We start from the raw sequence: 13,691 nt of genomic DNA on the forward strand, positions 1-13,691 counted from the left end.
GAATGCACTCCCAGGACTTCTACTTCAAAATAATCCATAGTTATATCCAAATAGCGGCGTTTTGTTCGTGCGTTCAAGACACTATCCGAAAGGGTAAATAAGGGTGACGAGCATGGCGCAATTCGTGACAAAAAAAATTCTAAATATTCCATTACCGTACTTCGAAGCATGTCAACCGCTGTTTAAAATCAATTTTTATGCCATTTCTCATAAGAAAGCGATAATATTCCGACCGGGAATCTGCGTTTAGGTAAACAGACGAAAGAAAATAAAGCATGGGGTCGACTCGGGCACGCGCCTAAGCCCATAGTACTCTGATCGGCCACTTGCCAAACGCGATAAAGTGTTTCAGCCAGAGGCTGCCTCGATATCGTTCAGCTTTTTCCCGGGCTCTGAGAGCCTATGGGAGCCGTAGGAAGTGTCACGTTATAGCAAAGATCCTCAGTCTTCAATAAAAAGAGCCAAGATGAAACACAACTTGTCAGACAGGCCACTTCCTGCATGGAATCTTCTCAGGTTTTGGCCTGCCATATGAGTTCTGTTATACTCACAGACACCATTCAAACAGTTTTAGAAACTTTAGGGTGTTTTCTATCCAAAGCCAATAATTATATGCATATTCTAGTTACTGGGCAGGAGTAGTAACCAGATTAAATCGGGTACGTTTTTTATCCGGCCGTGTCAATACTGCCCCCTAGCCCTAACAGGCTAATGAAGGAAAACAATTTAGAATCCTCAAATCCTGTAGCCTACTTCCAACAGTCACGTTGTACAGCGCCATATTTTCCATTCCCTGAGGGTTTTGTTTTTCTCTGAATAGAAACAATAAAATTATTCAAATTAATTAAGAAAAATTTCTTAAAATTAATCCCATTAACTATGTTATTACAAAAAATGTTAAATTCTCTGGTAATGCCAATACAGAATACCAACAAATGCTTCTCAAAGATGCCCTCTGGTGGTCAAACTAGCAATAACTTGCAGTAACAGAAAAAGAATGTCTGAGAATCAAATGGTGTGCCGCAACTTCTAAAGGAGGAACCACTGTACAGTGCATTCGAAAAGTATTCAGACCCCTTAAATTGATCCACATTTTGTAACATTACAGCCTTTTTATAAAATGGGTTAAATGGTTTATTCCCTCAATCTACACACAATACCCCACAATGACGAAGAAAAAAACTGATTTTTAGACATTTTTGCACATTCATAAAAACATTTACTTAAATATCACATTTACATACACTACCGGTCAAAAGTTTTAGAACTCCTACTCATTCAAGGGTTTCTCTTTATTTTTACTATTTTATACATTGTAGAATAATAGTTAAGACATCAAAACTATGAAATAACACATGGAATCATGTAGTAACCAAAACAGTGTTAAACAAATCAAAATATATTTTAGATTTGAGATTCTTCAAAGTAGCCACCCATTGCTTTGATGACAGCTTTTCACACTCTTGGCATTCTCTCAACCAGCTTCATGAGGTAGTCACCTGGAATGCATTTCAATTAACAGCTGTGCCTTGTAAAAGGTTCATTTGTGGAATTTATTTCCTTCTTAATGTGTTTGAGCCAATCAGTTGTGTTGTGACAATGTAGCCCTACTTACAAAAGATAGCCCTATTTGGTAAAAGATCAAGTCCATACTTTGGCAAGAACAGCTCAAATAAGCAAAGAGAAACGACAGTTCATAATTACTTTAAGACATGAAGGTCAGTCAGTACGGAAAATTTCAAGAACTTTGAAAGTTTCTTCAAGTGCAGTCGCCAAAAATATTAAGTGCTATGATGAAACTGGTTCTCATGAGGACCGGCAGAGGAATGGAAGACCCAGAGTTACCTCTGCTGCAGAGGAAAAGATCATTTGATTTACCAGAATCAGAAATTGCAGACCAAATAGATGCTTCAGAGTACAAGTAACAGACACATCTCAACATCAACCTTTCAGAGGAGACTGTGTGAATCAGGCCTTCATGGTCAAATTGCTGCAAAGAAACCACTACTAAAAGGACACCAATATGAGCAATGGGCATTAGACCGGTGGAAATCTGTCCTTTGGTCTGATGAGTCCAAATTTGACATTTTGGGTTCCAACCGCTGTGTCTTTGTGAGACGCAGAGTAGGTGAACGGATGATCTCCGCATGTGTGGTTCCCACCTTGAAGCATGTGGTGTGATTGGGCTTTGCTGGCGACACTGTCAATGATTTATTTAGAATTCAAGGCACACTTAACCAGCATGGCTACCACAGCATTCTGCAGCGATACGCCATCCCATCTGGTTTGCGCTTAGTGGGACTATCATTTGTTTTTCAACAGGACAATGACCCAATACACCTCCAGGCTGTGTAAGGGCTATTTGACCAAGAAGGAGAGAGATGGAGTACTGTATCAGATGACTTGGCCTCCACAAATCACCCAACCTCAACCCAATTGAGATGGTTTGGGTTGAGTCTGACCAAAGAGTGAAGAAAAAGCAGCCAACAAGTTCTCAGCAAACGTGGGAACTCCTTCAAGACTGTTGGAAAAGCATTGCAGGTGAAGCTGGTTGAGAGAATACCAAGAGTGTGCAAAGCTGTCATCAAGGCAAAGAGTGGCTATTTGAAGAAGCGCAAATATATTTTGATTTGTTTAACACATTTTTTGGTTACAACATGATTCCATGTGTTATTTCATAGTTTGTCTTCACTTATTATTCTACAATGTAGAAAATAGTAAAAATAAGGAAAAACCCTTGAATGAGTAGGTGTTAAAACCTCCACTACCGGTCAAAAGTTTTCAGACCCTTTACTCTTGAATCACCTTTGGCAGCGATTACAGCCTCAAGTCTTCTTGGGTATGACACTACAAGCTTGGCACACCTGTATTTGCGGAGGTTCTCTCATTCTTCTCTGCAGATCCTCTCAAGCGCTGTCAGGTTGGATGGGGAGCGTCGCTTCACATCTATTTTCAGGTCTCTCCAGAGATGTTCCATCGGTTTCAAGTCCGGGCTCTGGCTGGGCCACTCAAGGACATTGAGACTTGTCCCAAAGCCACTACAGCATTGTCTTGGCTGTGTGCTTAGGGTCGTTGCCCTGTTGGAAGGTGAACCTTCGCCCCTGTCTGAGGTTCTGAGTGCTCTGGAGAAAGTTTTAAATCAAGGATCTCTGTACTTTCCTCCGTCGTCTTTCCCTCGATCCTGACTAGTCTCCCAGTCCCTGCCGCTGAAAAACATCCCCACAGCATGATGCCGCCACCACGCTTCACCGTAGGGATGGTTCCAGGTTTCCTCCAGAAGTGACGCTTGGCATTCTTATTTTATTTAACTAGGCAAGTCAGTTAAGAACAAATTCTTATTTTACAATTACGGCCCTCCCTTAACCCAGATGGCACTGGGCCAATTGTGCACCCACCTATGGGACTCCCGATCAAGGCCGGTTGTGATATAGCCCAGGATCAAACCAGGGTCTGTAGTGACTCCTCTAGCACAGAGATGCAGTGCCTTAGACAGCTGCGCCACTCGGGAGCCCTTCAGGCCAAAGAGTTAAATCGTGGTTTCAGACAGAGAATCTTGTTTCTCATGGTCTGAGAGTCTTTACGTGCCTTTTGGCAAACTCCAAGTGGGCTGTCATGTGCCTTTTACTGAGGAGTGGATTCCGTCTGGCCAGTCCACCATAAAGGCCTGATTGGTGTAGTGCTGCAGAGATGGTTGTCATTCTGGAAGTTTTTCCCATCTCCACAGAGGAACTCTGGAGCTCTGTCAGAGTGACCATCAGGTTCTTGGTCACCTCCCTGACCAAGGCCCTTCTCCCCCAATTGCTCAGTTTGGCCAGGTGGCCAGCTCTAAGAAGAGTCTTGATGGTTCCAAACCATTTAAGAATGATGGAGGCCACTGTGTTCTTGGGGACCTTCAATGCTGCAGATATTTTATTGGTATCCTTCCCCAAATCTGTGCCTTGACACAATCCTGTTTCAGAGCTCTACAGACAATTCCTTTGACCACATGGCTTGGTTTTTGCTCTGACATGCACTGTCAACTATGGGACCTTGTATAGGCAGGTGTGTGCCTTTCCAAATCATGTCCAATCAATAGAATTTACCACAGGTCGACAGCTGAGCTTAATTGAGTCTCAGAGCAAAGGGTCTGAATAGTTATGTAAAATAAAAATGTATATTTATTTTTATAAATGTGCAAACATTTATAAAAACTTGTTTTCCCTTTGTCATTATGGGGTATTGTGTATAGATTGATGAGATTATTTTATTTAATCAATTTAAAATGAGGCTGTAACATAACAAATGTGTATTTAAAAGGATCCACCTTCCTTGTGCATCTGTTTTAACAGTTTGCACATTCCGTCATATGTCAGCAACAAAAAAAATAAAAAATAATCACTTCTTGTCTTATCAGGTGAAATGATAAATGGCAAGAAGAAGAAGAAATCAACATTTTAAAATGAATAGATTTGAAAACAAATGTATTCACGGCTGCTCATTCCAGTGAGTGTAATTGAGCAAATTACACGCATTGGTGCCAATGTTAAGAGTTGAGAAAGAAAGTTGATATAATTTCATATCAGATACTCTTGTACTGTGGTCTGTAATTCAACATGTGTTATGATGGTTGTTGCTAGCGGTATTGATTAAAACATTTTTTCCCCATATATTTTCGCAGTACCTCCCAACCCACGGTTGAATAACCCTTCTCTAATCCTAGCACTCCGTGATCTACACAGACACCCCACCCCCCATCCCCGTCATCAGCATCACATCCCTGCCTAATCCTGATCAGAGATACCCCGCAGAGAGCCACTATGCGCCCCGCAAACACACAACCTGCCTGTACCCCTCCACCCTGCCGCCATCCCTTCCATCCTCTTTCCCTGTCCCTTCAACTCCCCCACCTTCCAGTTGGTCTTGCCAGTAACTGAGGGGATCGAAACATCAAGGCTGCATTAAAGGGGGGACTGGGGAGAGGCATATCCATCCTACCATTCATTTAATCTTAAGGCTTTTTCTAACTGCCTCAGCAACTGCTACTACTGGGGAGGAAATAGTAGGGCTCGTATAGAGCCAGCTGTCACCTCACAGACAGTTCTACCAGGTAGGGGCCACAGTCTTCTACCTATTGGGATAGCCATGGCAGGTACAAGCAGGGATCCCATAGCCAGACACATAGTGGAACTCTATGATACTTGGGATGAATAGTGTAGCGTGCGTGTGTGCTCCCCTGAACTGTGGGCAGAAAATCACCACCAGACACTAGTGGAAATGTAATTTGTAATAATAATAATTTTAATTTTTTTAAGAATTGCTCTAATTCCTGGTTCTACATAGCGATCACTGGATATGCAGTACCCCTAATGAGAAATGGCACACACGCACCCTTTAGTAGAAAGAAGAAACAGCCAGCAGTCGGTCTCTGGGAAGAGCTCCAAGCCCCCCCACCACCACCACCCCACGTCATACCTCCATCATCTGTTCATAGTAAGAGTGGAGACATGCTGAAAGACAGGCAGAATCATAGGCTGTGCAGGCCTCCCATTCATCTGTTTACAAACACCCAGCACATGACCATGACGCACGCACAAACGCTCTCACAGACAGGATCTTCAACATATACCCTGCAGATGCATAAACAAATACAATACGCACACAATCAAGTTAGAAAATCCCACAAAAACATCCCCCTAAACCATGGTGCGGTAGCAGCTGTGTGTTTTTGTAGTGCAGTATTGTCAATGGGTCTGGGGCAACTGGCTGACTGTCTCGCTCTCTGTCCATCTGTCTGTCCACACTACTCTCGGTCTCATATAACCACTCCATGCTCAGAATAGGACAGTCCTATTTATTTTCATTCCAGCGGTAATGTAATACATTGTTATGGAGAGGTGAAAAAAAAAAAAAAAGAGAAATAAAATGTGGGACGTGACATTCCGCATCTGGAACCGCTCTGGAGCACGTGCGTCGCTCTCCAGATCTCTGCACTCCCTCTCCGTTTTCACCAGGAAGGAATTCTGTAACCTGATCCTCTAGACCAACCTCACAGGGCCCGGTGGCACACACACACACACGGATTCAGTGAGCCCTGACCCATACTCACTCAGAGGGAAAATAGCAACATCACACGTGTAAACTATAGGTTCAAAACACCATACAGACAAGCTTCAACACATATCCCACAAGTTCAGCAAAGTCAAAAACACACAAGCTGCCCTGATTTTGTCCCAAGCTATGGTCTCAACATTCATTTAATAGCATTACCCTAAACACAACACACTAGTTAACATGTGAATGGGACAGGGGGGCAAGGGCAGTGAACACAAGCAGCTGGCTCCTATGAGTTCTATATTTAAATCTCATTTGACAGTTAAAGTGCTGATTGGGTGCAGAAGGGGATCAGAGGGACGGCAGGGGCACTCTGAAGCCATTCCAGTGGCCTTTCACAGCCATGCCTACAGGGGCCCCGTTATCTGCCCTGGCATTGGCCTGGCCCAGTGGAACTGCCATCCACTTACACACGAATCAACCAACTAAACACATCTACTGACTGATGTTCACTACCGAAGTACATTTATGATGCTGGTCACATTTATCAATGACTAAGTCCTCTGACTTTATGAGTGTACAGCAAAGGTTATCAAGTAAAGTTTGATCCTATTTTGCAGAGGTGTGAATCTGGCATTTATTTCAACAACAATATGACCCGCTATCGATTAGGGCCGAGACGATACCAGTATCGCGATACTCTGTAGTACCGTGGCAAGTAAACAGAACATGAAGCAGCTTCTTATAGCTAAAGTTTGATCCTATTTTGCAGAGGTGTGAATCTGTCATTTATTTCAACAACAATATGACCCGCTATCGATTAGGGCCGAGACGATACCAGTATCGCGATACTCTGTAGTACCGTGGCAAGTAAACAGAACATGAAGCAGCTTCCTATAGCTTCTTTAGGGAAACAGCCCTAATGTTGGAAACAAACATCATTATTTATTTTCAAAGCTATAGGACACTACATTGTACATATACTGCCCAGACAGTACTCCAAACCCCTTTTCCACATTGTTAGGTTACAGCCTTAATCTAAAATGGATTAAATAAAAATCCTCAATCTACACACAATACCCCACAATGACAAAGCAAAAACAGGTTTTTAGAAATGTTTGTACATTTATTTAAAATAAAAAACAAATATATATTTACATAAGTATTCAGACCCTTTACTATGTAACTCGAAATTGAGCTCAGGTGCATCCTGTTTCCGTCGATCAACCTTGAGATGTTTCAACAACTTGATTAGAGTCCACCTGTGGTAAATTCAATTGATTGGACATGAATTGGAAAGGTACACACCTGTCCAGATAAGGTCCCACAGTTGATAGTGCATGTCAGAGCAAAAACCAAGCCACGAGGTCAAAGAAATTGTCCGTAGAGCTCCGAGACATGATTGTGTCGAGGCACAGATCTGGTGAAGGGTACCAAAACACATCTGCAGCATTGAAGGTCCCCAAGAACAGTGGCCATCATTCTTAAATGGAAGAAGTTTGGAACTACCAAGAATCTTCCCAGAGCTGGCCGCCTGGCCAAACTGAGCAATCGTGGGAGATGGTCACTCTGAAAGAGCTCCAGAGTTCCTCTGTGGAGATGGGAGAACCTTCCAGTAGGACAACCATCTCTGCAGCACTCCACCAATCAGACCTTTATGGTAGTGGCCAGACAGAAGACACTCCTCAGTAAAAGGCACATGACAGCCAGCTTGGAGTTTGCCAAAAGGCACCTAAAGACTCACACCATGAGAAACAAGATCCTCTGGTCTGATCAAACCAAGATTGAACTATTTTGCCTGAATGCCAAGTGTCACGTCTGGAGGAAACCTGGCACCATTCCTAAGATGAAGCATGGTGGTGGCAGCATTATGCTGTGGGGATGTTTTTCAGCGGCAGGGACTGGGAGACTAGTCAGGATCGAGGCAAAAATGACAGAGAAAAGTACAGAGAGATCCTCTGATGAAAACCATCTCCAGAGTGCAAAGGACCTCAGACTGGGGCAAAGGTTCACTTTCCAACAGGATAACGACCCTAAGCACACAGCCAGGACAACGCAGGAGTGGCCTCTGGACAAGTCTCAATGTCCTTGAGTGGCCCAGCCAGAGCCCGGACTTGAACCCGATCGAACATCTATGGAAAGACCTGAAAATAGCTGTGCAGTGACGCTCCCCATCCAACCTGACAGAGCTTGAGAGGATCGGCAGAAAAGAATGGGAGAAACTCCCCAAATAAAGGTGTGCCAAGCTTGTAGTGTCGTACCCAAGAAGAATCAAGGCTGTAATTGCTGCTTCAAAAAACTACTGAGTAAAGGGTCTGAATACTTACGCAAATGTATATATTTTTTAAATGTTGTTTTAGAAATTTGCAAAAATGTCTATAAACCAGCTTTTTGCTTTTTCATTACGGGTATTGTGTGTAGTTTGTTGAGGGGGAAAAAACGATTTAATCAATTTTAGAATAAAGCTGTAATGTAACAAAATGTGGAAAAAGTCAAGGCGTCTGAATACATTCCAAATGCACTGTACAGCAGGTTTTTAAAGTACCAAAGACTTTGTTCTGCTTCGCGGTTTCATTTTTGCTATGGAAAGAATATCCCAATGCTGGTATCGTCACAGCCCTAGCAACGATACAGCTGCACCAATATCTATCACTGCAATGCCCCAGCCCTAAAGTTCAGTAGATACCAAACCTGATGCTCTGTCACTTTAAACATGTCACTGTACATTGGTGTAATAAAGACCCTTCCTAGGCAGGCAAAACAAATAATCCCATAAAGTAGCATTGCATAGAATGTTTGAAAGGGTAAAGCAGATACAAGTTCCTTTACACTGTGGCTGTATATGGCATATGGTGTGCTGTTGCTTATGCCCAGAGGGCAGTGTGTTTAGGAAAATATGAAGAATGTTTTTCTACTATAAATGTATGATAAGCGATTGCATAATGTGTATATGTAAAGCAATGTGGCCTTACTCAGAGTGAGATAAGGAGAAAGAGACAGCAGCACTCTTTTTGCCTTCTCTACTAGGTCCTGCTCTGCCCAAGACCCTGGTGGGCAGTGGACACAAAACTGGCAGAATTGGGCACCCCCACCACTAATGTGTGTGTATGAGAGAGAGAAAAATCAGCACAGTAAGTGTTGAGGACAGGCTGGCACAGCATGAGGTCACTGCATAGCAGTTATGACTGGGCATATATACCTCAGCGGGCTATGCACCAAAAGCCTCATACGCTGTGCTGGCACTCTCTCACATACCCTCCACCACCTCCTCTGTCGTGCTCTAGGCTAATGTCCTCTAACTTCCCTGTACTGCATTCAGCGCATTCAAACATGAAGGATAAGGATCTATACTTTACGGCACACACACACACACGATGACTCCCACTGCAATAATTGCCTGTGGCATCGCCAAGCAACTCAATAATAAATAAATAAATAATATGCATGTGTAGCCCATCAACAGCAAGAATTTATCTGATATTGAGAGCAATTGATGCCATGCATGTTCCATCATCACTGTAATCAAATATTTACACTGTCAGAAGTCACCTGCAGTAAACTCCAGGAGGTGTTCTGTAGACCATCTTTCCTATGGGGTGTGCAATTTACAGTATTCTGTAGGGTATTGCATTATTGTTTACATATACAGTACTGTGTCTGAGATTCGCAAAAAAAACGTGATAATAAGGAAGTTGAGCTAACACAGTATTTGTGCATATTCTAATCATTTACAGTCCTTGGAGATAGATACCAGGTAGGTGACTAATGAGGAAGTTGAATTCCTTTTGTTAGAACATCAGTCAGTTCAATTGTATTGTGTAACGGTTACATTAGTACCTTTGGAAGGCCCCCCCTTCTCAGAGTGCCACTCATCTGACACGTCCCCTCTTCACAAACACGCACACTCTGCGCGCGTCAAATACGCGGAGCTGGCAATGCTCTCGCACACGACCCTACGCGCACCCGCATTGGCAGACTGACTGGATAACTAAATTATTTCTTGCCGAATCTATTCTTCAACCCACACGTCTTTCAAAAGGCTCTCTGCCATAGCAATAACAGGCAATGGACGTAGACGAAACAGGAACGCACAAATCCAGTGCGTGTGAGAGAATAGCACCAGATCAGATGCATTGTTACAATAGCCTATTGCATGCAGTGTGGTATGTAAAGTGAAGCCGACTTGTGATATGCAGCACAGAAAAACAAAGCTCATAAAATGTGGTGCACTTTGACACATTGGAGCCAACCTGGTGTCAAGGTGATATGTTACAATGTTGACTCGATTGGTTTAATAAATAAGCTAGAGAGCACTGACACGTGTAGGCCTATACACAATACGTTCCAGGCTGCTATATGAATTGCGATGCGTTTCGCATTGACCACGTCCACCAGTTACACAGACAATATTAATAGGCTAGTATTCGTCTGTAACTTACCCAAACTGCCGGCGAAACCGTCCATTTCTGGGAGAAATAGCCGAGCAGACACCAAAAATATTCCTGTTCTGACGGGTCCTATTCAGGGAACAGTGGGAGAATGTCGGTCTCTATACGGGCTATCCAGACTGGCAGGCAAGGCGGAAATTTCTCAAGCCAACTGTTCTCGCAGTGGTCGCGACCGTATCGTAGTAAACTGGGGCTCTGTCGAGTCGCAGTGAATTCTCAGTCCGGAGCAACACCGTGGTTCTCAGGGCCAGTTGATCACACGCTCTTGCTTGACTCCACGATAGTACACCTCCGCCGGGGGAGGTAGGACAGGCAGAACTCGGCTTTCGCATTTCCGACTCCGCCCGCTTTGGCACGACTTGCTTCCCTGGAGTGGCTAGTCTGAGCGCGTCTCAATTTGACACAGTTGAGGATCCCTATGTGCAGGCCAATATATACACTACCGTTCAGCAGTTTGGGGTCACTTAGAAATGTCCTTGTTTTTGAAACAAGATACATTTTTGTCCATTAAAATAACATCGAACTGATCAGAAATACAGTGTAGACATTGTTAATGTTGTAAATGACTATTGTAGCTGGAAAGTGATTTTGTATGGAATATCTACATAGGCGTACAGAAGCCCATTATCAGCAACCATCACTCCTGTGTTCCAATGGCACGTTGTGTTAGCTAATCCAAGTTTATCATTTTAAAAGGCTTTGAAAGGCTTTAAATTGATCATTAGAAAACCCTTTAGCAATTATGTTAGCACAGCTGAAAACTGTTGTCCTGATTAAAGAAGCGATAAAATTGGCCTTCTTTAGACTAGTTGAGTATCCGGGGCATCAGCATTGTGTGTTCGATTACAGGCTCAAAATGGCCGGAAACAATGGACATTCTTCTGAAACTCGTCAGTCTATTCTTGTTCTGAGAAATGAAGGCTATTCCATGCGGGAAACTGCCAAGAAACTGAAGATCTCGTACAACTCTGTGTACTGAAATTTCAGTCCACCTGAAGTAAATACAAATGATTGGACATGATTGTCCATGTATGGTCCCACAGTTGACAGTGCATGTCAGAGCAAAAACCAAGCCATGAGGTCGAAGGAATTGTCCATAAAGCTCCGAGACAGGATTGTGTCGAGGCACAGATCTGGTGAAGGGTACCAAAACACTTCTGCAGCATTGAAGGTCCCCAAGAACACTGTGGCCTCCATCATTCTTAAATGGAAGAAGTTTGGAACCACCAAGACTCTTCCTAGAGCTGGCCGCCTGGCCAAACTGAATAATCGGGAGAGAAGGGTCTTGGTCAGGGAGGTCACCAAGAACCTGATGGTCACTCTGACAGAGTTCCAGAGGTCCTCTATGGCTCATTCACCCCTACCTCCAGTAGGGAAATACTTCCAAAGGCCTGGGACAAGTTGTCACTCTCCATGTCTAATAGGGTGGCTTGGTTAGATATGAGGGTCTGTCTTCTGATTGAAGTGCCGCAGTTAGAGTGGCATTCTCTTTCAAGGTGTCTGCTAGCTCTTTCAGTGATGTAAACTCATGTATCTAGAGGAAAAGTGCAGCGTCTAGGCGTTTAAACATTCCCGTGCCATTGTTGTAGGTGTTAATGGCGAAGGGTCGATTATCAGGCTCCTGTTCATCAAATACCAAGATCTGTCGACCATTAGTGATTCCTCTGTTTCTGTCATGTCTAAAGTGCCTACATGCTGCAGAATACCAAACAGCAGTATGCTCTGTATAGAAGAGACAGCACTTATTTTAGCCTACAAAAAGAGTTCCAGTTCCAAGTGAGGAATATTTGCAGTGCAGGACAAACAAAACAAATCAACACCTACCTAAGTGTTAATTACTCTTACAGGGCACCAGACTAACATTTCCCCTGTTGTAACTGGTATCACTAACGGTTGGTTGGTGGCACCGCCGCATAATTTGGTGTGTGTGTTGTCATCTTGCCAAGTAATTAATAGTGGTTTATTAACCCAATAAGTCCCACCGTAATGCAGGCGTGATTTAGAACTTGTAACCCGTTTTATACATTGTGTGTTTGAGCTAAAGACTACTGGGTTGCACCATTAGATTAGTCTATTCTTCTGCATCTGTAGATACCATTAGTCTGTGTTATTAAGGGGGGCTGAGCTACACAAAAGTCGTTAGAAGGTAAGAGGGTCTTCTCCATAGAAGATCATAGGGAATCCCAGGACAGTGTCTATAATACTGTAATAAGCTCACACAGTTGCTGTCACAAACTCCAAACTCCACACAGTTGTCACTGACTAGTTGGATATTTATTTCCCACTGAGCAAACCATTTCTGTACTTACAGCATTCATACAAACTCATTTTTATCAGGTTTTTGCTTTGGCTGACCTTATTTTTTTTAATGATGTGTGTCATGAAAATTCATGAGTGCAACTGTTTATGTCAAATTATTTAGTGTTTTACGTGTAGCCCTGATTTTCCTGAAAATAAAATCCCTTCATTGTGAGGCTAAATATAAGGGCTGGACATGCAGATAAATGAAATTCAGATAAATGAAAAGTAGATTTTTGCTGATTTTCTCGGGACTGATATGGTCAAAAAGTATAACAAATAGACTACTGAGCTATTAGAAATAAGTTGTTTCATCAAATGCGTGATTCAATATATTTTGATGGGCATCCTAATTCAGTGATTGTCATGAATTTTGGGTTGACAATTAGACTATAGTTGGTATTTTACAGTCAAAAATAGGATTCCAGAATTATTCTATTTTTTTCAATAGTGATGAATTGCATACATCTTTACGTGCACTAACTAATATCATAGGCTAATTCATTAGGGGGAAAGCAAGTGGAAACTCAAAACACAAATAACTAGATCGCTATCTCTAAATAAATACCCACTGTTAGTAGCCATGTGTAGGCAACTTCCCATGAGACCTAGGCCTTTGCCCTCGAAATGGCTGGTGCGCAATTTGCACTCGCGCCACTCCGTATCTCAAAGCCATATCAAATATATTGGTTGTAAAATAGTTGCTATTGAACTGAGTTGAGAAATACAAAACAATACCTACAGAAAGCTGAGTCCCTCCTCTCAGGGGGGACGAAGCTTCCAAAGCTCTGTCTTTCCCACAATTGCATTTAGAAATGTTATAAGATCAGAATGCATTTTTATCTTGAGCGCATGGTGGGAGAGGAGAGTGGCTTTGTTCATCACAGCAGCAGGCGCCAGCGAAATTATAGGGGC

At 42.9% G+C, this 13,691-nt stretch overlaps 1 protein-coding gene across 3 annotated transcripts in view; it reads right to left on the minus strand.

Annotated features, from left to right (window-relative positions):
• Window positions 1-10,850, minus strand: part of LOC106605231 (EMAP like 4) — a 93,300-nt gene extending 82,450 nt beyond the window's left edge. For 2 of the 3 annotated variants that reach the window (XM_045719997.1, XM_045719978.1), the window contains exon 1: window positions 10,470-10,850. In XM_045719997.1, coding sequence (XP_045575953.1) covers window positions 10,470-10,494 — 25 coding nt within the window. In that variant the 5' untranslated portion in view covers window positions 10,495-10,850. The remainder of the gene's footprint in view (window positions 1-10,469) is intronic. The other variant, XM_045720008.1, reaches the window with a different exon arrangement.
• Between the last annotated feature and the right edge of the window lie 2,841 nt (window positions 10,851-13,691).

The sequence above is a fragment of the Salmo salar genome, chromosome ssa01, assembly GCF_905237065.1.
Source record: "Salmo salar chromosome ssa01, Ssal_v3.1, whole genome shotgun sequence".
In the NCBI taxonomy this organism is placed as follows: Eukaryota; Metazoa; Chordata; class Actinopteri; order Salmoniformes; family Salmonidae; genus Salmo; species Salmo salar.